Below are 24,827 nucleotides of genomic sequence, written 5' to 3' on the forward strand. Positions count from 1 at the left end.
ATTTTCCTGCCTCAGCCTCCCGATTAGCTGGGACTACAGGCGCCCGCCACCATGCCCGGCTAATTTTTTGTATTTTTAGTAGAGACGGGGTTTCACGGTGTTAGCCAGGATGGTCTCGATCTCCTGACATCGTGATCCGCCCGCCTCGGCCTCCCAAAGTGCTGGGATTACAGGCGTGAGCCACCGTGCCCGGCACTTGCACCACTATTTTTTACCCATTACATTCCACCAATACTTTTCTTTTTTTTTTAGACAAAATCTCACTCTGTCATCCAGGCTGAAGGGCAGTGACACAATCTCGGCTCACTGCAACCTCTGCCTCCTGGGTTCAAGTGATTCTCCTGCCTCAGCCTCCCAAGTAGCTGGGACTACAGGCCACGTGCCACCACACCCGGCTAATTTTTGTATTTTCAGTAGAGACAGGGTTTCACCATGTTGGCCAGGCTGGTCTTGAACTCCTGACCTCAGGTAATCCACCCACCTTGGCCTCCCAAAATGCTGGGATTACAGAGGTAAGCCACCGCGCCCAGCCGCACTATTTCTCTCTAAAAGGAACTGAATGAAGCACTTGGGTTATGATCTTGTTTACAATTTTGAAGGAAAAAAAGAGCAGCAGCTACACAACACTCATTTCTGTACTCAGCTCTCTCCAGTGTCTGTGGCCTGGGAGAAGGCTGAAGGGGATAATTAGGATGCCTGCCACACCCTCATGGCGGTGACAGGAATGCTGAGTGCTTACACTGAGTAAAGTGCCATTATAACTGAGTGCCTGTGGAATGCCTCTGCTTGGCTGTCCCCCCGGCACTGTATACTCATCTGTGACACCACCCAGTCACCCAAGCCAGGAACCTGGGCGTCCTCAACATGTCTTCCTTTCTGATCCTCCATGACTGGCACTAGGTCTGAGGGGCACTTTTCTGTGGGCCCTCCCTGCCATGCCCGGCAGTCTTGCCCATAGTCCCTCCCCTGCACCATTGCCAGCTGCCTTCCCACACATCCTCTGTCCCCACTCTTGCTGCCTCTGGTCTGGTCCCCACCCTGCAGACACAATGGGTTTTCTTTTGTTGTTGTTTTTTTTGAGACGGAGTCTTGCTGTGTCGCCTAGGCTGGAGTGCAGTGGTGCAATCTCGGCTCTCTGCAACCTGTGCCTCCTGGGTTCAAGCGATCCTTCTGCCTCAGCCTTCTAAGTAGCTGGGATTACAGGCACACACCACCATGCCCAGCTAATTTTTTTGTATTTTTAGTAGAAACAGAGTTGCACCATGTTGGCCAGGCTGGTTTCGAACTCCTGATTTCAAGTGATCCACCCACCTTGGCCTCCCAAAGTGTTAGGATTACAGGCGTGAACCACAGTGCCTGGCCAATGGGTTTTCTAAAATACAAATATGGTTCAACTTTGTTTAAAATCTTCTAGTGAAGACCTGAAAATTTGCCCTCAGACAAATTTGCCCTGAAAAGTTGCACGTCTTTAACAAGATATGCAAAGCCCTCTCATTCTAACCTCTTCTCCCTACTCTGTCTTGAAGGCCATGCTCTCCCGCTGTGGGTCTCCCAGCACCGCCCTCCCCGACGTGTGTGCTTGATCACCTGCAGGTCCTGCAGGTGGCTGCCTAGATACCAGCTGCCCCTGGGCCGACGTGCCCATCCTTAGACCCCCCAGCTCTTTGCACAGGTCTGCCTCAGGACTGGTTGAGTCTCTTTTGTGGAGAATCAAATTTGAGACTTTACCAAAGCTTCCAATGGGGCATGTGATACTTCCCTCCCCAGTGTTGGTACCAGCCCCAGAAGCGCCTGAAAAGATCTTCCTCCCACACCAGCACCTACCAGGAGTGTAGCCTGCTCCTCTGGGAGGTAGGAGAGTGGGGTGGCTGACAGCCTGGGGCTTGGGGATTGGCCAGAGCAGAACTCAAATCCAGGCGCAGCTACTCACTGTCATTTCAGGCAGGTTATTTAATCTCCCCGGGCCTCAGTTTCTGCATGTTTGAAGCAGGGCTAATAGTACCCTTCTCCTGGCTGTGGTCCAGCTGCCAGGTGCCACTGGAGACCGCAGGTGCTGGAGGGGAGAGGCACGTGGCCAGAGGCGCCTGGTCCTGACCAATCTTACAGGCTGATTTTTTAATAGGAACATCTGCCTGTTCTTTGGGACTTGTCCAGCAAATAACAGGAAACATTTTCTAAGAAATAAGTATAAACTCTGATGAGCCATGGCAAAAGCAGTTTTTTTAAGCTTAGTCAAGTGAAGCAGCGGGAGTGGAGGAGGATCAAAGAAATCTCTGCTAGTTGTGATTGATTCCTTGTCACCTCCACTGCACGCCCACTGAGCTGTGGCTTTGGGCAGGTGAGCAGCACAGAGGCGCATTCCCTCCTCGTCCCTCCCCACACCACAGTTCCCTCCGCTGCCAGTGGGGCATCCAAATGGGGAAGAAGCTGAGGAGGCCACTGTTCACCCAAACTGGTTGGTCCTTCGGGCAATGCTGGGAATAGGGTGGGGGCTCTGGGCAAGCCCAGGAGGAGGAGGGCCTGGCTGAGTTCCAGGAACATCTCACACCACAAGGGAGGATCTAGCTGGTGCCCTCCCTGTACTATCAGGAGGCCAGAGGGCCCTTCTCCAGCTCATCAGGGAGGGAACTGCTCTGGCAGGGAGTAGGGAAGGCTGTTTGTGGCATCCCTCAAGAAAGCTCCTGCCTCAGAAGAGGCCCAGGCAAAAAGAGCCCACAACAGTCTACCTGTGGAGTAGGGGGAGCCCACAGAGCCCAGTGACAGCTGGGGGTCCTTGCTGCCAACTCAGACCCTCAGATCCAAGCCAATGGCTTTGAGGCAGGGCAGTCAAAGCCGTGGTAAGACAGCCTACACCACAGAGCCCCAGAGGCAGGGGCTGCCCCGGGCTGGCACATTTGGAAAGGATGCACTTGCACCCTGTCCATGGAAGAGCTGTCATCAGGCCTGAAGCATCTCAGAATCCTCCCCAGGCACTGCCTCCATGGAGGCAGCCGGAGGAACAGGAGAGTTCTGGGGTCCAAACCCTCTGTTGGGGAATTGGCTGGGGTCCCACTCAGGCTGAATGAGATGTCAAATTGTAGGACCCTTTCTTCAGGGTCTCCAGGAAGAACTGTTCATTCTCCAAGAAGTCACGGTCCTGCAAGGTAGATTTGGATGGGCGGTCACCTTCCCTGAGCTGAGAGAGAGGTGGAGCCCTGGACACTAGCTGAGCCAGCCCTCACTGAGGCCCCTCCCCACATCGTCCCTGACTCTGCCTGGCTCTGGGAGTCAGCAGGAGCCATGAAACAGCCAGGTACGGAGTGAGACAGACCACAGTCTCAATCCTGGCAAGGTTACTTGTTTGCCGTGGAACTTACGAGCACATGACTTCATGTCTCTAAGCCTCAGTTTCCTTGTCTGTAAACATTCCCTGTAGCCCTTCCTTGTAGGGCTGTGTGAGGGTAAAAGCTTAAAATATACACAAAGCAGGCCAGGCATAATGGCTCATGACTGTAATCCTAGCTAATCCGCAGGCCAAGAGGGTAGGATCACTTGAGCCCAGGACTTTGAGACCAGCCTAGGCAACATTGTGAGACCCCATTTCTAAATATAAATAAATAAGTAAAATATAAACAAAGCCTTCAGCATTGAGGTTGGCACACAGGAAATGCTCCATAATGACAACTGTTATCATTATTGTTTTGTTTTGTTTAGTTTGAGACAAGTGTCTTGCTCTGTCACCCAAGCTGAAGTGCAGTGGTGTGAACACACCTGTAGCCTCGACCAACTGGGCTCAGGCAGTCCTCCCACCTCAGCCTCCCAAGTAGCTGGGACTATAGATGTGCCCCACCATGCCCAGCTAATTTTTAAATTTTTAATATTTATTTTTTTGAGACAGAGTCTCGCTCTGTTGCCTGGAGTGCAGTGGCACCGTTGTGGCTCACTGCAGCCTCGACCTCCCGGGCTTAAGTGATCCTCTCCCCTCAGCCTCCGGAGTGGCTGGGAGTGCAGTGTATGCCACCACGCTCAGCTATTTTCTTGTGGAGACGAGGTCTCACTATGTTGCCCAGGCTGGTCACAAACTCCTGGGCTCAAGTGATCCTCCCACCATAGCCTCCCAAAGTGCTGGGATTACAGGTGTGAGTGACGCACCCGGTCCTATTTTTTTAGTTTTTCATTTTGTAGAGACAGGGTCTCAACATATTGCCCAGGCTGGTCTCAAACTCCTGGGCTCAAGTGATCCTCCTGCTTCAACCTCCCAAAGTGTTGGGATTACAGGTGTGAGCCACTGTGCCCAGCCTGTTATCATTATTGCTCTAGGTTACCATGAGGTTTAACTGAGATGACATATGCAAATTGCTTTGCACAGAACCTGGCCTAGTGGGGAAGTCTGAGCATTGGCTCACTAAGCAAACTGCAGTTTTACTCCCCAGGAGCTGGGGTCACCCCTCCCCAGGGCTGCCATGTACTCCCCCCTGCCTCTGCCCTGAGCTGGAAGGACTTGTGAACACAAGGATCCCCAAGGCCAGGAGAGACTCACCTGCTCTGCCATGTGCCTCAGCAGCACCAGCCTGGCATGGAGGTGCAAGGGGCTGGGGTCCAGGCCAGTCGGTGGCTGGCTGCACCAACGAGTGGTGGGAGCAGGAGGCATGAGGGCTGAAAAGGCCAAGGAGGAAGTCAGGGACCAAAGTGTTGATGGAAACACCGGGCGGTCACAGCTTGTTCCTGCAGAGCTGCTCCCCCTGCCAGTGGGTGGACCCTGGCCATATACTCAGGGTGCAATGGCACTAACTCTCAGAAGCCTCTGGCAAATGCATACCTGCTCCTACCTGGCAAGACCATTTATAGGAATTTATTCCAGTGAAATAATCAGGCAAAGGTGCAAACACATATGTAGGAAGATATCCACTGGGTACTCTTTCTCTTTAAGACAACAAATCACTCAGCATAGAGCAGCCTCACAGTGGAAAACTGTGCTGATTGGGAATTGACTAAATGTTTAATGAGTGATCTGAAAACCTATTCCACGTGTACATTACTGAGTGAAAAAAGTAAAGTTATCGAAAAACACATACAATCCTAATTTTGTTTTTAAAAACATGTACCAGGCTGGGCGCGTTGGCTCATGCCTGTAATCCCAGCACTTTGGGAGGCCAAGGCGGGTGGATCACCTGAGGTCAGGAGTTCAAGACCAGCCTGGCCAACATGGCAAAACCCTATCTCTGCTAAAAATGCAGAATTAGCCAGGCATGGTAGCACATGCCTGTAATTGCAGCTACTCGGCAGGCTGAGACAAGAGAATCGTGTGAACTCAGGAGGTGGAGGTTGCACTGAGCTGAGATCATGCCACTGCACTCCAGCCTGGGTGACAAGAGTTAAACTCCATCTCAAAAAAAAAAAAAAAAAAAAAAAGTACCAGAGTGGAACATTATGCACCAAAATGTTACAAGTGAAAAGTGGTTATCTCAAGACTCGGGAGTGGCGTTGAGGGTGACTTTTTTTTTTTTTTTTCTTTTTTTTAAACGGAGTCTTGCTCTGTCCCCCAGGCTGGAGTGCAGCGGCACAATCTCGGCTCACTGCAACCTCCACTTCTCAGGTTCGAGTGACTCTCCTGCCTCAGCCTCCTGAGTAGCTGGGATTACAGGCACCTGCCACCACACCCGGCTAATTTTGTATTTTTAGTAGAGACGGGGTTTCATTATGTTGGCCAGGCTGGTCTTGAACTCCCGACCTCAGATGATCCGCCTGCCTCGGCCGCCGAAAGTGCTGAGATTACAGGCGTGAGCCACCGCTCCCAGCCTGACAATGACTTTTTTTATTTCCTTTTTTTCCTGAGTCCAGAGTTACAAAAAGGTGACATTTTTCATAATAGTGTCCCTCTCTCTATTTCTGATTTATCTAAAATTAACACACATTATTTGTGTAAAAAACAAATAAGGCGACTGTAAAACCCAGCTGGCCGCCTTAACTGGAGCGCTGGAGGAGGGCCTGCCCACTCCTAGCACTGCCCCTGCCCAGTCCTGAGCCACTGGCCCTTCCTTCTGGAGCCACTCACCATTCTGGCTGGAGGCTGCAGGGCCCTGGGCCCTGGGGAACAGACCCACGAGGCTGGAGGGCAGGTCCTGTCGTGCGCGGTCCAGTTGCAGCCTCTGCTGGGCCAGACTCAGATGCTCCTGTCCCCGTTCCCCCGGAAAGAAGGACTCAGCTGTGAGGTGGGAGGCTGGGGGTGCCGGGGGCAGGGGCGCCATACACTCAGGGAGCCTTGCCTGGTGCATGTGCTGCTCCTGCTTCCGCAGCCGCTCCTGCTGTTGCTGCACCGCCTGCAACCGGGCCTGCTGCTCTGCCTGCACCTGCCGGGCCTCGCACAATGCCCGCTCCCCCTCCTCGTACTTCTTGGAGGCCACCTGCAGGGAGGCCGCCTGGGTCAGGGCTGCCTGGGCTCAGCTGCGCCCATGCCCATGTGCCCGAGCAGCACCTTGCTCATGCTCTCCACCTCCTCAGCGCGGAGCTTGGCACGCAGGGCGGTGGCGTTGATCCTCTCCTTCTCCAGCCGCAGCTCCTGCCGCTCCTGCTCCAGGGCTGCTCTCTCCGCTGCCAGCTGCTTCTCCTCGGCCCGGAGCTCGCTGGCCCTGATCTTCAGCTCAGCCTGCTCCTGGAGACGGCGGAGGCCCTGCTGCATTCTCCTCCCAGGAGTTGCGCTGCGCTCTGTGCAGGACCCTAGGGTCCCCTCTGCCCACCCTGCCCCTGGGAGGGGGTGGTGGAGCCAGGGGCTTCCAGGGAGAGCCAGAGAAGCCTGGGCCAAGCCCGAGTGCTGCCCTCACAAGCCACGTGACTGTGGCAGGCTCAGCTCTGAAGTTGGGGTTCCTCATTTCTAAATGATCAAAGTCATGGGAATATGAGGATCAAATAAAATGTGTATCATGCACCTGGGACAATACGAGGAAGCTGTTAGCATGATGATGCGATTACTGTTTTAATCCCTATGCTCTTGTGACATTAGTGCTACATTCTCCTTTCCTAAGACTGGAAGCGGATGTGTCCAGATGGAGGGGCGCAGGCTACCCTGGGCCCTCCACTGTCCGGAGGCTCTGGGCCCTACCTTGGCCAGGCTGATGAGGGTGCCCTCCCGCTGGGTGTCCACCTGCAGCGCCCGCTCGGCCTCGCGCTCGGCCCGCTCCTTACTCAGCTTTTGCTGCGCGGAGAACTCCGCCCACTCGGCAGCCAGGCGCCGCCGCTCCTCCCCGCACTTGAGCATGACAGACTTCTGCTCCTCCAGCAAGGCGCTCTGGGATGTGGGGATGAGGGCACGGGGTGAGTGTCCCTGGGCGTAATGGCAGGGGCAGGGGCTGAGTGCGGTGGCTTGACTCACCTTGGCCCGCTCCAGCTCCGCCCTTTCCATGGCCATCTGCTGGGCGGTGACCTTCCTTTGCTCCTCTAGGGCGCGCTGCATGGACTCCGCCTTAGACTGCTCGGCAGTCACCCGCCAGCGTTCCTGTAGGGCCCAGGGCAGGACTGAGAGCGTGGTTCCCGCCCTGAGGATCACGCCTGGCCACTCCCTGAGAAGCTGCATGAACCCACCAATGTCTCCCACACCATGCCACTGACACGTCCTTCCCAAAGAGGCACAAAATGAGGGGTGCCTGGGAGGGACTGCCAGGGCCCAGCCCGCACAATTCTGCCCAAGAGGAGGACCCAGCAGGTGCCCTCCCAACCCTCAGGTCTCCAACAGCACCAAGGCTAGCAGCTTGGGGGGGCCTAAGAGCAGCAACATCCCTGCCTTTGAATCGCCAGCTACACACTCTGCCTGTCCTCACCCATCAGCCAAGCAGGCTAAGCACAGCGTGGCCTAATGCTGTGCTGTGGGCCCGGCCACACACAGCATGAGGCGAGAGCTTCACTGTGCCTGACCCCAGGCAGATGCTTAACACAGTTACCAAATGAAGAGGCGAATCAAAATGGTTCACAACATAAAAGCATCTCTATCTATGTTGATATGGCTACAAGACAGATATCAGGTCAACAGTGGACATCTGTGACTAGTGAGATATTTTCATTTTCTTCTTTAAAAACATTTTTTTGGGCCAGGCACAGTGGCTCAGCCCTATAATCCCAGCACTTTGGGAGGCTGAGACGGGCGAATCACCTAAGCTGGTTCAAGACCAGCTTGGCCAACGTGGTGAAACCCATCTCTACTAAAAATACAAAAATTAGCTGGGTGTGGCGGCAGTTGCCTGTAATCCCAGTAGCTCAGGAGGCTGAGGCAGGAGAATCCCTTGAACCCAGGAAGCGAAGGTTGCAGTGAGCTGAGATTGCACCACTGCACTACAGCCTGGGTGACAGAGCGAGACTCTGACTCAAGGAAAAAAAAAAAGTTTTTGGCTGGGCATGGTGGCTCACGCCTGTAATCCCTGCACTTTGGGAGGCCAAAGTGGGCAGACTGTCTGAGCTCAGGAGTTTGAGATCAGCCTGGGCAACATGGCAAACCCCTGTTTCTACAAAAAATACAAAAAATTAGCTGGGTATAGTGGCATGCACCTGTGATCCCAGCTACTTGGCGGCTGAGGTGGGAAGATTGCTTGAGCCCAGGAGGTTCAAACTGCAGTGAGCCGAGATCTCGCCACTGCACTCCAGCCTGAGTGACAGTGAGACCGCATCTCTAAAAAAAATTTTTTTTTTTTGGCCAGGCGTGGTGGCTCCCACCTGTACTCTCAAAATGTTGGGAGGCTTAAGTGGGCAGACTGCTTGAGCCCAGGAGTTCAAGAACAGCCTGGGCAACATGGCGAGACCCACATCCCAATAAAAAATACACTATTAGCTGGGTATGGTGGTTTGCGCCTGTAGTCCCAGCTACACAGGAAGCTGAGGCAGGAGGATGGCTTGAGCCAAGGAGGTCAGGCTGCAGTGAGCTATGATCACACCACTGCATTCCAGCCTGGGCAACAGAGCAAGACCCTGTCTCTAAAAAATAACAGTGCTTTGTAAAACCTTAGAAGATGACAGCTACTAGCTGAGGACAAAAAGATACCGGTGGGAGGACAAGGAAGGCTTTGTGGAGGTGGTAGCATCGAAAGATTCATTACCATTGAATTCAGCCTAGAATGATTTCCACAGGTAAGGAAAAGGAAGTGAGCAAAGGCAGGGACTGCAGGTGTGCACCACCACACCCAGTTAATTAAAACAAAATTTAAATGTTTTTATTATTTATTTTTTTGAGACAGAGTCTCGCTCTGTTAACCAGACTGGTGTGCAGTGGCGTGATCTCCACTCACTGCAACCTACGCGTCCTGGGTTCAAGAGATTCTCCTGCCTCAGCCTCTCTAGTAGCTGGGATTACAGGCATGCGCCACCGCGCCTGGCTAGTTTTTTATTTTTTTATTTTTAGTTTCACCATGTTGGCCAGGCTGATCTCGAACTCCTGACCTCAAGTGATCCTCCAGCCTTGGCCTCCCGAAGTGCTGGAATTACAGGCATGAGCCAACTTGCCTGGTATAAAAAATATTTTTTATGGTCTCGCTAGGCTGGTCTCAAATTCTTGGGCTTAAGTGATCTTCCCGCCTCAGCCCCCCAGGTAGCTGGGATTATAGGCAAAGTCCACTGTGCCTGGCTAAGGTCATCATTATTTAAATAAAGCATGTGCTTATATATGAAAGGTATCTAGGGAGTTCAAATGTCTCTGTGACAGCTGAAGAGGCTAGGATGACATTTAATGGGCAAGAGCATCTGTCCCAGTGTCAGGCCTCAGCTGATGTGACAGATTCGAGTGTCAGGAAGTGGAAGTGCAGCTGATGGTTGCGGGGCTAGACTGCGGAGGGCAGCCAAGGTGGCTGAGGGGCTTGCGGTGCTGAGGAGCAGGCAGGGCGTGGTGGGGGCCTGGCCAGGCGGCCCCTGCGTGCTCAGGTGGGCAGTGCTGAGGGCCTGGCCAGGGCAGGGAGTTGTAGAGGCAGGAAGCGGCAGGTGGGGCGCTGACCTCCTGAGGAAGTGAGGTCAGGGGAGTGCCGCCACACCTGCGGGTGCCCTGGAGAGGAGGCCCCGTGGCAGGAGGGCCAGGAGGACGGGCCTCACCTGCTCCAGCAGCCGGCTCTGCTCATTTAGCCGCGCCTCCATCTTCCCGATGACCTCCTGTTGCCGGCTCCGCTCCTCCTCCATGTCCCGCTGCTGTTGGCCCAGCCGCTCCTGCAGTGCTGGGGGCAACCCACAGGGTGCTCAGCAGCTGCTCCCCTTCCCACCAGGAGCCCGGGTGGCTGAGAGGGGAGGGCGTACCCCGCAGCTGCTCGTCACGCTGCCGGATCCCCAGCTCCCGCTCCTGGGAGGTGGTGAGGTGCGAGGCCTCCACGCGGGAGGACAGCTCGTGCAGGCTGCTGGAGAACTTCTCCATCTGGTGGATGATGCTATTCAGAGACCTGGAAGAAGACTAGGTCACCCCCTCCTGAAGGTCTCGGGGACCCCCCCGGCCTCCAACCTCAGGCGGGCATGGTTGGGACAGCGCACATACCGCGTGTGGGAGGTGGCACTGGTGGCCGCATCGACCTCTCGGTCCTTCAGCAGCTTTAGCCGCTGCAGCTGCTCCTCATGGTCTCTGCGCATGTCTAGGATGGACGCCCTGAGCGGAGGTGGGAGGGGAAGGCGGTCACCCTGAGCGGAGGTGGGAGGGGAAGGCGGTCACCCTGAGGGGAGGTGGGAGGGGAAGGCGGTCACCCTGAGCGGAGGTGGGAGGGGAAGGCGGTCACCCTGAGGGGAAGTGGGAGGGGAAGGCGGTCACTCTGAGTTGGACCACCCAGATGCGGTAACTCCTTGTGGAAGGGCATGCTTCTGTGCAGCCCTTGCTCCCAGGCCTCTCCTCCGCTGGGCACTGCCTGTTTCCCCAGCTCCTCTGTCTTATCTGTCATGGTGCCTCAATGCCACATGCACTAAGATGGGCATTCCTCCCATTATTCAGCTTTTTTTTTTTTTTGGAGACAGAGTTTTGCTCTGTCACCCAGAGTCTCTCACTCTGTTGCCCAGGCTGGAGTTCAGTGGCATGATCTCGGCTCACTGCAACCTCTGCCTCCTGGGTTCAAGCAATTCTCCTGCCTCAGCCTCCCAAGTGGCTGGGACTATAGGCGCTCACCACGCCTAATTTTTTATATTTTAGTAGAGATGGGGTTTCACCGTGTTGCCCAGGCTGGTCTCGAACTTCTGAGCTCAGGCAATCTGCCCACCTTGGCCTCCCAAAGCACTGGGATTACAGGTGTGAGCCACCGCGCCCGGCCCCAAGCAGTCTTTCTTTATTTTTTTTTTTTGTAGAGATGAGGTCTCACTATGTTGCCTAGGCTGGTCTTGAACTCCTAGCCTCAAGCAATCCTCCTGCCTTGGCCTCTCAAGTGTTTTGTTTTTTAAATGTTTTCAGAGACAGGGTTTTGTTCTGTGGTCCAGGCTACAGTGCAGTGGCATCATAGCTCATTGCAGCCCTGATCTCTTGGGCTGAAGGTATCCTCCTGCCTCAGCTTCCCAAGTAGCTGGAACTACAGGAGTGCACTATCATGCCAGCTAATTTAAAAATTGTTTTTAGAGACGAGGTCTCACTGTGTTGCCCAGGCTGGTCTCAAACTCCTGGCCTCAAGTGATCCTCCCACCTCGGCCTCCCAAAGTGCTAGGATTACAGGTGTGAGCCACTGCACCCGGCCCTGAGCAGTCTTAAAAGGCTGTCTCTGCCTTCATCGACCTCTGACTCCCTTAGGTAACTTTTCTTAGTTTCCTTCTCTTCCAGAAAGGCAACCCTATCAACATGGTAGGCACAACAGTGCAAGCCTTTCCCAGGTGGATCTTGTTTCTAGTCTCTACTGCGTGAGCAGGCGAGTGGATGACCCTGTGCTTAGTTAGACCCTGGGGGGCTTGCTGCTGCCATACCGTGCCTGAACAGCCTGTGGGTACCCCCTCCTGCCTCTGTAAGAGCAGGTGGCACCCCCACCCATGGGTGTGATGGGTCAGTGTGCTCAGCCCTCAGTCCTCACTCACTGGACTGGGAGGGAAGGACCCAACCCCTGTCCAAAGGCTGCTGAGCCACAGCGAAGGGTCTCGTGGGGATGGCTGTCTTCCGGCTACTTCTTGCAAGCCTGCTCCCCAGCTGCCTGTCCCTGGGCCTCACCGCTGCAGCTCCCGGAGCCGCTCCATGTCCTGGTCCTTCTCCTGTGCCATGGCCGCCAAGCGCCGCTGGTGCTGGGCTGTAAGCTCAGCACGGGCCTGTTCGGCCTCCTGGCAGTGCGACAGATACCGAGCTGACAGCTCCTCGTTCTCTCTCTGGAGCCGCTCCTCCCGTTGCTGGTACGATGTTTCTAGCACCTTGATGCGGCTTCTGCCAACAGAACACCCAGCCATGGCGCAAGGAAGGCAGAGGGCTGCCACCTAAAGGCCTCTCCAGGCACACTGGGGTGGCCTTTGGGGTCAGTGTGAGATCCAAGGCAGAGCTGGGGCCAGCGCCAGGGTACCTGTGTGCACTCTCGATGAGCTCCAGGTCTGCCTGGTGCTGCTGCTGCAGACTCCCCAGCAGCAGCTCATGCTGGGCCCGTTCCAGCTCCAGCTTCCGCACCTGGGAGACGGCAGGAGGGCCAGCGACCAGGGAGGGGAGGTGGCTGTACTCCACGCTGCCCTGTGCCAACAGCCCCTCCTTCCTCCTGGGGAAGCTTCCAGCCACTCTCAGTGTCCCCTCCCGTCACAACCCTGCCCACAGCGCCAACGGCCCCGCTGCCCCTCACCTGGGCCTCCAGCTCTGCCAGCCGGGCCTGGCTCTGCAGCAGCTCGGCCTGGAGCTCGGCGGGGCCGCTCTGAAGCTGCACCTGTGCTGCCAGGAGCTGCTTCTGGTATTCTGTGCCCGGCAGCAGGCTCTGGACCAGGGACTCTGGGAGCAGGGGCTGGAGGAGAGGAAGAGAGGTGTTCCTGGTTAGGGAGGGGACAGGGGCCCAGCTGAGATCGGCTACCTCCTGGCCCGCTGCTCACTGGACCTCCCTGCATCTGATCTGTGGCTGCAGATGGGGCCAAGGCCTTGGAAAGTCACAGTCACTGTGGCTGAGCAGTCCCCAGTGTACCTCCCCTTGCGGGTCTGGTCAGGAGCATGTCTCCCTCCACCCTCTGGAACAGCTTCCTCCCCAGCATGGTCTCCGGCTTCCCAGGCAAATGGCTGAACCCCAGCAGAGTCTTCGCTATGACAAAAGCTGATGCTGGCTTTTCCTGTCAGGCCTGAAGCCCACATGTTGACACTAATCTGGTTCCCACGAGCTGTCCCCTACCCACCATCTCCCAGGGACACACTCCTGGGGGCACCACACCTCCCAGGCCCAGGTGTCACAGGTGACTGACACACATGGGAAACAGAGGCAGAGGTGTGGTGGGAGGATGGCAAGGGTGGAGGAGGCTTTCTTGACAGAACAGGACCCTGCGGCCCTGCTTTCTGACTGCAGCATCCCAGCTCCCCGGCCTGGCTGCCTCTTCAAACTCCCCACTGATGTAGGCAAATTAACACCCAGCTCTTCCCAGAAGCAGCGAGGCTAGAAATTCAGGCAAGTTCTGGTGGGGGGTGCCAGGGGGAGCTGGCTGACATCACATTTGGTAGGTTTGACACATTTTTCCTGGCAGGTCATCAGGTCAAACTGTTGGTGTTGCCTCTGGGCATGGAGAATTGCTCCCTAGGCCCTGAGCTAGACCTGTCTGCCCACACCCCTACCTGGACGGGGATGGAAGGCTCTGTGGGTTCCTGGGTGCTCGGGAAACATGTGGCAGACTCTGAAACATCAACAGCAGAGAAATGAGCAGGAGGCCCAGGGCTCTGGGCCTGCGAGTGTCCAGGAGGGGCTGGTGTCACTCATGTCCCAGGGACCCCAAAGGAAGCTCAAAGCACCTCTTCCTCACCCAGGGTTAAACTCCCAAATGAAGCAGAAAACAAAAAACAAACCAGTGGCCGAGAGGTCTCCAGGGGCTGTTCCTCTCTTTGGGGAACCTGTAGGGAGTGCTGAGGCGGCATGGTTCCGAGTCACAGGGGACCTGAGGACACAGGGATGGGGCAGGGTGGGCAGCCTCTGTGTGGGGCATGGGGACGGGGCAGGGTGGCAGCCTCTAGGTGGGACACGGGGACGGGGCAGGGTGAACAGCCTCTGTGTCCCTCTCTCAGGACAGAGGCCTGTGCTGCCCACCATGCTCTCATTCCCGCTCAGCCCGCAGCCCAGGCCTACCCTGAGATGCCAGGCCTGACACACGGTCTTTCTCGTGCAGTTGTTCCAGAGCTCCCTCCAGCAGCTGCGTGCTCAAGCCCTTGTGTGCTGGTGAGAGGTTGGCTGAGGAAAGGCAGCGTTCAAGATGAAGGTGACAGAAGGCCCAGGTCAGGCTGGATGAAGACAGGGCCCAGGACGGGCTTCACACGTGAAGCTCGTGGCCCCCCTTCCTCCTGCTCCCACCATCCCGTCTTGGGGCGTTCTCCTCCCACGTCTGAGCTCCTGGGATTTCTAGGCGTCTCTTCCCTTCGAGTACCCCCTTCCTGCCTCAATGTCCACAGTGGCGTAGTGAATGGACACTGTCCAAGCAGTGACAATGGAAATGTTATAGACACTGGAGTCAAGTTCAAGTTCAGAGCCCTGTTCCAGTCCACTTAACTTGGCTCAGCTCTATATTAGGGTTCTGCTCAGTCTACCAAATCTGGCTGGCTCCCTTTCCCGTTATTTCCACCTCTTTCTCAGCTCACGGGTCAGTGAAGAGACAGGCTCTCTTCTGTTTTGGCCTGAGCTTTCCCCTCGGCCTCAGATCAAAGTCAAAACTGCCCTCCTGTCATCAACCCCAGGACAGGGTGATGTCCCTGGGCTGTCACAAATTGCCCAGTTCACTCCCCTGGGCTGTGGCCACAGCACATCTCACCACTTCCTCTGGACTCCCCCAGCCTGCCAGCCCCTTGTGCCTTCCTGCCCTCAGGGGTCACTCGCTATCCTGCCCCACGGATAGGGGCTTCTCCCAGAGGTGCTTCTTGGCCACTGTGTCTCCTCTAACACTCTGAAAGAGCACAGGGACATCTCAGCTCACACACGCCATACTTGCTTCAGTAGAGTTGGCAGAAGCACCAGCTGTTTGGATGCCGGGGCTTCCAGCCTGAGGGCGCTGTGACAGGGCAGCGGTGTGTCTGCCACCTCAGGGACCCTCTGTCTTCTGCCCGATCAAGTTAGCACCCATCCCCGTGGCAGTCAGGGCATGAATGTCAACAGCCCTCCTTCTTGGGTGTGTCCCTGGGGCAAGCCCGGGAGCCAGAGGCTCTCTCTGCAGTGCCCAAAAGGCAGAGTAGCAAAGTCAAGAAGCGGCCTCTGTGGCCATGGCGCCCTGCCTTGTTCCCCAACTCCTGACTGAGGCTGCGACAGGTGAAGGGGCAAAGGGGCTCCTCGAGTCCCCAGCCAGTCCTCCCCCTACTAGCCACAGCAGCCCAAGCCCGTACCTGCCAGAAGGGGGATGGCCCGCTGTCCCCGCCAAACTCAGGCCCTCAGAGGTCCCAGCATGCTGCTCCCTGGCCAGGCCTTGGGACTTCTTCCGAGATAGGGCATGGCTCAGCCAGTCCTCCTCTTTCTCCTCCTTGGAGGCTCGCAGCTTGGAAGCCTGGCTGGCTTTGGCAGGGGACCCTGCACCTTCAGTTGGTGGCTTTGCCCTGGAGGGGGGCAGCCCAGCTGGCGTGGAGTGCTGGCTTGCAGGAGGAGGCACTGAGGGCGTGACAGGCACTGAGCTTTCCCGACGGGCCTCTCTGGTGGGTGAGGCAGGGAGCAGGTCCAAGTCCTCATCCTTGAGGCCCAACCAGTCAGCTCCTCCCTTCCTGGGCTGGATGGGGCTGGAAGCCGTTGGAGGGCTCTGTTTGGAGCCTGGTTCTCCCTTGGGGTCTGGGCCACGGTCTGCTAAGAACCTACTTCAAGACAGAAAGAAGGGTGTCAGGCAGGGGAAGCAGCCAGTCCCAGTGGCCCCCTAGCAGCCTGTGGCTGGGCGTCACGATGTCCAGGGACCCTGCATAGTCAGCTGAGGCCCAGTGAGCAGTTGCTCCTGGACCGGCTCAGGTGGCAGGCCACGTGCTGTCTGTAGAACACCACGAAGTACAGAGACCTTGACTTCCATCACATGAACCAGGGACAGTTCTACCCACAGAGAACAGGAATAGGATCAAATGACAGCCGTGGGCACACAGGTCTAAAGAAAAATCAGGCCGAGCATGGTGGCTCATGCCTGTAATCCCAGATCTTTGGTAGGCCAGGGTGGGCAGAACACTTAAGGCCAGGAGTTCAAGACTAGCCTGGCCAACATGTGAAACCCCATCTCTACTAAAAACACAAAAAAATTAGCCAGGTGTGGTGGTGAGCACCTGTAATCCCAGCTACTTGGGAGGCTGAGGCACGAGAATCGCTTGAACCCAGGAGGCGGAGGCTGCGGTAAGCCGAGATCATGCCACTGCACTCCAGCCTGGGCGACAGAGTGAGACTCTGTCTAAAAATAATAATAATAAGAAGTTGGATCAAGTGGTTTCCAGGTTTTCCAACAACAGTTACTTCATTTGTTCGGCCGTGGCCTTCATCTGTCACTGACCAGTGGCAGCAGGTTCCCAGGGTTAAGAATGTACTGGGTATGGGAAGAAATGCCGATGTGCATAGAGCTATTCAGATAGAAAGAGGATGAAGAAGCCAACCTGGCACAATGGGAACAACTGCTGAACCTGGGAAAGGATGAGAGGGGCTCCTGGTGCTGTTCTTACAACTTCTGAAGTTTTTTTTTGAGACGGAGTCTCGCTCTATTGCCCAGGCTGGAGTGCAGTGAGTGGTGCAATCTCAGCTCACCACAACTTCCGCCTCTAGGGTTCAAGCTATTCTCCTGCTTCAGCCTCCCGAGTAGCTGGAATCACAGGCGCCCACCACCACGCCCAGCTAATTTTTGTATTTTTAGCAGAGACGGGGTTTCACCATGTTGGCCAGGCTGGTCTCGAACACCTGACCTCAGGTGATCCACCTGCCTCGGTCTCCCAAACTGCTGAGATTACAGGCATGAGCCACCACACCCAGCTGACTTTTGAAGTTTGAAATTACTTCAAAATATAAAGTTTAAAATATATACTGGGAAAAAAACTCCAAACTCAGAAAATCCTATCACTGATTTAATTTTTTTTGTGTAAACTGCGAGGATCACACTGTTAGAATTGTCACGCAGGTTCGACAGCAGAGTTCCTGGGAAGCGGGGTCTAAGAAGCCACCGCAGAGGCCAGTGGTCTTGCTACCCATCGGGAAGTATGTTCCTTGGGGAGACCGAGTGACATCACAGCCTTTTATGATTTCAGGGGCTTTAGGTGGAGGCAGGCCCACCTGCCCCTTTCCTTCTGAGGCTGGGTGGGGCACTGGTGAACCTGAGCAGCGTCTGGGATGGGGGCTTCCACTGGGGCTGTCTCCACCACTCTGTCTGGGCTGGCAGGACCAGGCCATCTCCCGCTTCCTTCAGCACCTGCAGAGCTGAGGGCCTTGTACCCTGTGGCCTCCCACATGAGACTCTCGGGTGGGACAGGGGACAGCTGCAGGGGCCTGTCTTCCCAGTGGCCGACCTGTCTCAAGAGGTCAAGCCTCCTGCAGGCCCCACTTACCTGACCGACTGCTGGCGGGACTGCCGGCCCTCAGAGGAGACCACGGTGGGCTGATAGGCTCCAAAGGTGAAGTCCTCGTCACCCCACGCATCTTCACTGTCTGTGAATTAAGGAGCCTGTGACCGTGATCTGGAGTAGGGAAACCAAGCTCATTTGCGGCTGCAAAATTCTAACAAAAGCTGAATTTGGTAGCTTGTTGTGTAAGACAAGCAGAGGGAAGCTGCTGTGAAGGGAGCACCTCAGGCACTGGCCAGGAAGATGCAGTGGTCTTGCAGTAGCCGGGCCCTGCCCCGTGATCCCTCGAGGTCAGGTCCAGCAAGCTGCATGTGTCACAAGAACGATTCTCAGCGGACAGCTTGTGGGCTGATGCTTTGAGAAACATGGCCAGAGCAGTGCTTTTCAAATGCGAGCTGCTACCCGTGAAAGGGCCGAGAAACCAGCTTAATGTGTCACAGCCAGTGTGTTTCCAAATCAAACAGCATCTCAATCATAGGCGACCAAGCACGAACAGTGATCATGGTAAATATTATTTCATGACGCTTTTGTCTCAGCTATAGACGTGTATAATCACATGTGTGTATCAGGATGTGAGGCTGATTTCTTACTACAGGTTGTGATGAAAGACTGATCTAGAGGCCTCCCTCCCATCCTGTTGCAGCCCCCGCAAGCCTCCTTACCCTGTGGCCTCTGGTACTTCTTGTCTAGCTTGAACTCCCTGTGCTCCCCGGTGCCCGGGCGGGCCAGGAGTTTGGTGGCCGTGCCTCGACCCAGCAGCTCATCCAGCGTGGAGCGAGCAGGGCGAGGCCCTTCCCTGCAGGATGGGACACACAGCAGGAACGTGTAGGTATGAGGGGCTCTCGGGAATCCCACAGTACCCGTTCACCAGCTTTTCCCTGAACCTGAGGCAGCAGCCTCAGGCAGCAGCCCGGCCTACTCATAGGGATCCTTACTGGTCTCCTATCTGCCTCTTCTCTGCTTTGGGGCTGTCTCCAAACCCCAAGGTGGCCATGATGTCATCCCCATCGTCAAACAACAATTCTTCTTTTTTTCGGATGGGGGTGTCCCCAGGAGTTAGAGGAATAGAGGGACCTGAAAGACAGAACACAAGGCCCAATGCCCACAGCCTTCTTGCCTTCAACTGTGATATCTGAGTGAGGTTGGGGGTGGTTTCTCTGCACCTTTGGGTAGGACGACAGGCTTTAGACCTGCCTGATCTGTCCACAGGACCCAATTCCTCCAGCCTACTCCCAGACTCACACATCCTACCTCCCTGTTCCTAAAGGCTGATGATCTCTTTGTACGGGACCTTAGACCTCTGGTCCCCACCTGGGAGAGGCCTCTGGTTCTGCACCAGAAAGGCTGGTTAGCTTGTTGCCAATAAACCCTTCCTCCAGGATGGGAAATGAGCCCACTCCACCCTACCTTGATCTCTGACTGTGCTGGGGCTCTTGTCAGAAGCTGTTTTACTCTCTGTCACAGGCGGCTTCTTGGTGATTCCTTCTTCATCATAGGAGAGAAGTCCTCCGAACGGGTCTTCCAAGTCTCACAGCAGAAGGGAAAGCACAGGTCAGACTGCAGCACTTAGTTGAGGAAAAGCAAGCCTGAACTGGGGAGCAGCGCTCGAGTCAAAGCTTCTAGCTGCTCCAGTACACAAACAAGCCCCCCTGGCATCTGGAGGGGGGGGCCTGGGGCAACGGGGACTCCACAAAGAGACAGGCCAGGCAAGGAGAGAGGGAGTTGGAGGGCGGCCCTGGACCTACGGGGCCTGCCTCAGGCTTGCCCGTGGGGGCCTCTGACTCTGCAGGCTGCATCGCCTTCTGGAAATGTCCCTCAAGCGTCAGAAGAGAAGTAAAATATCCACACATTCATGACGGGAAAGGGGCTTCTTCCTATACTTGGGAAAATCTTCAGTTTGATGCCTGGCTTTAAGGTCTTTGCAAATAAGTTCCCTAATATCTCAGCCAATACAATATAACTGGTCCCGACATGAATTCATGAGGAACTAAACCAGTGGCACCCCATGTGACATAGGCAGCAGCTGGGCCTTGGGCCAGCAAGCATACCTAGGCTGCTCTACTCCCAAACCAGAGTGTCCCAGAGGCATGACAGGAGCCTATGGTACCTTCAGAGGAAAACCTCCTGTTCTGATGCCCAGAGCTGCTGGGAGACAGAGGTGACTTCTTGGTGGGAATGGCGCCCCCTGCAGGAAGCAGAAGACAAGGTCGTGGGCCTGAGTCTCTCCTGGCCAAAGTCCTCCTCCCATATCATGGACTGGGGCCCCTGGGATGGGGTGCACTTCTTCCTGGGAAGCTGGGGGCTCATGGCCATGGGCACAGCCAAGGGAGGAGTCTCCAGTTCTCCCATGGGCTTCTGGCAGGGAAACGAGGTAGGAGCTACCTCTGCTTCCTCATCATGAGTCACTCCAGAGACATGGGTTCAGGAGAGGCACAGGCTATCATAGAGTTCTCCATTTTAACTCACACAGCTTCTCCAGGAGCTGCCCATGTTGGACCCAGAGGGCCTGGAACAGCTCGAGGAAGGGAGGAAACTCAAGCTGTCCCCTTACCCCACCACACACACTCAAATACGCACACGCACAACTGCTCCTTGGCCCCTCTATCCTGTGCAGAGAAAACCCAAGGACATGAACGCTTCCTACTAGCATCTTCCACGTCCTCAAAGTCTCCCTAGCAGATGCGAGGAGCCGTCTCCCATGCACCTTTCTCACGGGCTACTGACCCACCTGCAGGCTTGGGGTGGCTGGGCAGCTCTCCTTTCCCAGGGTCCTTTGCAGCTTTTTTGCTAGGGGCTGGATTAGATTTCTTCAGACCTAAGATATCAGCATCCATGCCGTCCAGGTCCTAGAAAACCAGGAAGGGAGGGCAGAGGACAATGTCTGATAAGGGGCTGAGGACTTCCACCTGAGAGAGATGGGCTGTTGGCACCCCAGGTGTAGAATTGTGAGAAAACAAAGGAAAATGAGAAAACTGTTGAGAAAAACAGTGAGTGAAGAAAGAAAATGGAGCTAAAGGTAAGCAGGGTGGAGTGGAGTGGAGTCCAGCTCATGGTTCTAGGATGAGAGACTCAAAGTCAGCACCAAAAATTGAGTCAGAGGACTTGTGGGTCATGCCCAGGGATCCTAGGTGGCTGGTCCTGGGAAAAAAGCTTTCTTTTTTTTCTTTTTTTAGACAGGATATTGGCCAGGCGCGGTGGCTCATGCCTATAATCCCAGCACTTTGGGCCGAGGCGGGTGGATCACCAGGTCAAGAAATCGAGACCATCCTGGCCAACATGGTGAAACCCTGTCTCTACTAAAAATACAAAAATTAGTTGGGCACGCTGGTGCACGCCTGTAGTCCCAGCTACTTGGGAGGCTGAGGTAGGAGAATCGCTTGAACCTGGGAGATGGAGGTTGCAGTGAGCTGAGATCACCTCACTGCACTCCAGCCTAGGCAACAGAGCAAGACTCCGTCTCAAAAAAATAAAAATAAATTAAAAATAAAATAAAATAAAGACAGAGTCTCACTCTGTCACCCAGGCTGGAGTGAAGTGGTGCGATCATAGCTCATTGCAGCCTCCAACTCCTGAGCTCAAGTGATCCACCTGCTATGGCCTCCCAAAGTGCTGGCATTACAGGAGTAAGCCACCATGCCAGACTTTTTTTTTTAAAACAGAGTCTCACTCTGTCACCACCCAGGCTGGAGTGCAGTGGTGTGATCATAGCTCATTGCAGCCTCCAACTCCTAGGCTCAAGCAAGCCTACTGCCTCAGCCTCCCAAAGTTCTGAGATTACAGGTGTGACTGACTGTGCCTGGACTTTGAGGAGAAAGATTTCAAGATGAGATTAAAGAAGCTGAATCTGGACCGGGTGTGGTGCCTCATGCCTGTAATTACAGTATTTTGGGAGGCCAAGGTAAGAGAATCGCTTAAGGCCAGGAGTTTAAGGTTGCAATGAGATCACACCACTGCACTCCAGCCTGGGTGATAGAATGTGATGGTGTCTCTAAAAAAAAAAACCCAAAAAACAAAAAAACACAACAAAAACAAGAGCCCCACAGGGCTGTAACCAAAAACGTGGCCTTGTCCTAGGGACTGTGGCAAAATGAGTTAATTAAAAGGGACACAAAACCCCAAGCGTCAGACAGGAAGGTGCTGCTGGCTGGAAGGGGAGGGAGAACAAGGTGTCTTAGGCCAAGCTAGAGATTACGTCCTTACAAATTATTCAGAATCTGTGCCTTAAAAATCCATTGCAAAGATTGGCGCTGGGCTTGATCTGATGAGAAGACAGCAGTATTGAAGGGGGCTTGGCAGGGGATGTGGAGAGAAATATGGAGAAAGATTAAGAACAAGCGTTAGAGGAGAGAGTCTCCCCCTCTGTCTTCTAGGTGGAGGTGAGGGGACCCAGCTAGGTGGGCCTCCGAGTAGAGCTGGCCCCATTTCCCCAGAGGCCTGTGGCACCCTCCACTCTCTATACACCAGGAACACTGGTTGATACTCAGAAAGGCAAGAAGGCCAACGGCTCACAGATGAGTTCCATGCTTGCACGAGGAAGGGCTCAGAAACACAGGTTGTAAAGGGAGAAATTAGAGGGAGAATGAAGCCTTGGTACAAAATATCATGACCCCACCCCACCCACCCCCAGTTGTAAGAATCGTGCAAGCTGTTTCCTTACCTTCATGGCCTGGAGCAGAGCCTGTGGGTCTGCCTCTGAGATACCTGAAACCTAAGTCCACAAGGAGGGTGAGGACACAGATGAGGAGGCACATTAGTCAAGGCCCAATAAAACTCAGGGTCCTGGCCCCTTGCTTCTGTTAGGGCAGACGGCGCGGCAGGAGCAGAGCTTGGCCAATGGAGCTTACACAGGAGGGTGGCTTTGTTCCCCTTGCTTGGGCTTGGCAGTTGTTTGAAGCCAAACCTGCCTGGTTATAGAGACTCAGAGAGCACTGCCATTCCTGCTCCTTCCACCACAGAGAACTCTTCCATCCAGGACCGGAATTGTGCTACTTCCCACCCATGCCAATGGACAGCTATGGAGTTTATTAGGGGAAAGGAGCAACATCTAAGACTCCAGCAGTTTCAGGGAGCTCTCCTTTCCACTCATCTTACTACAGGAAAGAGGATTCTGCTTTGGGTCCACTCAGCAGCCCTTGGGCATTATTTACAGTGGCTCACGCCTGTAATCCCGGCACTTTGGGAGGCGGAGGCGGGTAGATCACTTGAGGTCAGGAGTTTGAGGCCAGCCTGGCCAACATGGTAAAACCCCGTCTCTACTAAAAATACAAAATTACCTACTAAAAATACAAAAATTATTTTCTTTGACTGGGCACAGTGGCTCAGCCTGTAATGCCAGTACTTTGAGAGGATGAAGTGGGTGGATCAAGAGGTGAGGAGTTTGAGACCAGCCTGACCAACATGGTGAAACCCCGTCTCTACTAAAAATACAAAAATTATTTTCTTTGGCTGGGCACAGTGGCTCAGCCTGTAATCACAGTACTTTGAGAGGCCGATGTGGGTGGATCAAGAGGTGAGGAGTTTGAGACCAGCCTGACCAACAGGGTGAAACCCCATCTCTACTAAAAATACAAAAATCAGCCAGGCGTGGTGGTGGGTGCCTGTAATCCCAGCTACTCAAGAGGCTGAGGCAGGAGAATCGCTTGAACCAGGAGGCGGAGATTGCAGTGAGCCAAGATTGCACCACTGCACTCCAGCCTGGGCGACAGAGAGAGACTCTGTCTCAAAACAAAAAAAAAAACAACAAAGAACAAAAAAATTAGCCAGTCATGGTGGCAGGCGCCTGTAATCCCAGCTACTTGGGAGGCTGAGGCAGGAGAATTGCTTGACCCCGGCAGGCGGAGGTTGCAGTGAGCCGAGATCACGCCACTGCACTCTAGCCTGAGCAACAGAGGGAGACTCCATCTCAAAAAACAAACAAAAAGAACAAAGTGACTTTGCAGGGACTTCTAAACCCTTCTGTGGGCAGCCCCTTGGCCCCAACACCCATCTCATTGTTTCTGGGGATAAGTAGAGAGGTGGAGGGAAAAGGCCAGGCTCACCTCAGCATCAGCTTCTTCCAGGCCTGCCATGGTGCTGAAGACATCATCACCCAGGAGGGACCTGCAAAGGGGAGGCATCAGCCCCTACCTGCATCCCAGGGCACTGGATGACTCTAAAAAGGGGAGGAGTGGCTTAGAAAGCCCAAGGAATCTCGGATAGGTCTCTCCGGAGAACAGAGGTACTAAAAGGAATGTCACAGGCCACCTGATGCAGTGATTTTCAACTTTGTTAGCAGTAGAACTGCTTCAAAAACAAATTGTTAAAAACAACAGGCTGGGCGTGGGGGCTCATGCCTGTAATCCCAGCACTTTGGGAAGCCGAGGCAGGTGGATCACTTGAGGTCAGGAGTTTGAGACCAACCTGGCCAGCATGGTGAAACCCCATCTCTACTAAAAATACAAAAATTAGCCAGGCGTGGTGGCGGGCACCTGTAATCCCAGCTACTCAGGAGGCTGAGGCAGGACAATCACTTGAACCCGGGAGGTGGAGGCTGCAATGAGCCAGGCTGCACTCCAGCCTGGGCGACACAGCAAGACTCCGTCTCAAAAAATAAAAGTAAAAAAAAAGAAAAATAACTGCTCCAGATCACATGAGGGATGACGGCTCACAAAATTCCTCCCTATCTCTCATCTGTGGGGTATTCGTTCTTATCTTAGAAGAACAAACACAATTTGAAAATCACTGATCTAGGCCAATCCTTTAATTCTGAGGATAAGAAAATTAGGACTCAGAGAAGTTCAGAAACTGCCCAAGGTCATATCATAAATAACAGATGGAAGATAGAAGCCAGGACTGCTGACCTCTTGTGCAGTTCTCTTTAACTTCCCCAGGCTCCTTCAGTAAAACCAGGAGCTGGCCAGGTGCGGTGGCACACGTCTGTAATAACAGCACTTTGGGAAGCCAAGGTGGGCAGATCACCTGAGGTCAGGAGTTCGAGACCCGCCTAGCCAACATGGTGAAACCCCATCTCTACTAATAACAAAGTAGCCAGACGTGGTGGCGGGCGCCTGTAATCCCAACTGCCCATCTCTACTATTAACAAAGTAGCCAGACGTGGTGGTGGGCGCCTGTAATCCCAACTGCGTGGGAGGCTGAGGCAGGAGAACTGCTGGAACCTGGGAGGCAGAGGTTAGAGTGAGCTGATCGCGCCACTGCACTCCAGCCTGGGTGACAGAGCGAGACTCCA

At 54.7% G+C, this 24,827-nt stretch overlaps 1 protein-coding gene across 44 annotated transcripts in view; it reads right to left on the reverse strand.

Annotated features, from left to right (window-relative positions):
• Positions 1-2,198: 2,198 nt before the first annotated feature.
• Positions 2,199-24,827, reverse strand: part of FBF1 (Fas binding factor 1) — a 31,750-nt gene continuing 9,121 nt past the window's right edge. For 16 of the 44 annotated variants that reach the window (XM_054537365.2, XM_054537360.2, XM_024234648.3 and 13 more), the window contains 25 exons: positions 23,641-23,701; positions 22,260-22,310; positions 20,331-20,448; positions 19,710-19,787; positions 19,010-19,129; positions 18,538-18,676; positions 18,265-18,398; positions 17,588-17,687; positions 15,422-15,880; positions 14,181-14,282; positions 13,904-13,992; positions 13,676-13,734; positions 12,711-12,866; positions 12,444-12,544; positions 12,104-12,310; positions 10,472-10,579; positions 10,240-10,379; positions 10,042-10,160; positions 7,349-7,471; positions 7,079-7,264; positions 6,455-6,631; positions 6,246-6,383; positions 6,035-6,152; positions 4,520-4,635; positions 2,199-3,136 (listed from right to left, as the gene is read on the reverse strand). In XM_054537365.2, coding sequence (XP_054393340.1) covers positions 3,053-3,136; positions 4,520-4,635; positions 6,035-6,152; positions 6,246-6,383; positions 6,455-6,631; positions 7,079-7,264; positions 7,349-7,471; positions 10,042-10,160; positions 10,240-10,379; positions 10,472-10,579; positions 12,104-12,310; positions 12,444-12,544; positions 12,711-12,866; positions 13,676-13,734; positions 13,904-13,992; positions 14,181-14,282; positions 15,422-15,880; positions 17,588-17,687; positions 18,265-18,398; positions 18,538-18,676; positions 19,010-19,129; positions 19,710-19,787; positions 20,331-20,448; positions 22,260-22,310; positions 23,641-23,701 — 3,283 coding nt within the window. In that variant the 3' untranslated portion in view covers positions 2,199-3,052. Of the gene's footprint in view, positions 3,137-4,519; positions 4,636-6,034; positions 6,153-6,245; positions 6,384-6,454; positions 6,632-7,078; positions 7,265-7,348; positions 7,472-10,041; positions 10,161-10,239; positions 10,380-10,471; positions 10,580-12,103; positions 12,311-12,443; positions 12,545-12,710; positions 12,867-13,675; positions 13,735-13,903; positions 13,993-14,180; positions 14,283-15,421; positions 15,881-17,587; positions 17,688-18,264; positions 18,399-18,537; positions 18,677-19,009; positions 19,130-19,709; positions 19,788-20,330; positions 20,449-22,259; positions 22,311-23,640; positions 23,754-24,827 lie in introns of all 44 variants that reach the window. The other 28 variants (XM_063718957.1, XM_063718974.1, XM_063718972.1 and 25 more) reach the window with 6 other exon arrangements.

This window comes from Pongo abelii, chromosome 19 (genome assembly GCF_028885655.2).
Source record: "Pongo abelii isolate AG06213 chromosome 19, NHGRI_mPonAbe1-v2.0_pri, whole genome shotgun sequence".
NCBI classification, from domain to species: Eukaryota; Metazoa; Chordata; class Mammalia; order Primates; family Hominidae; genus Pongo; species Pongo abelii.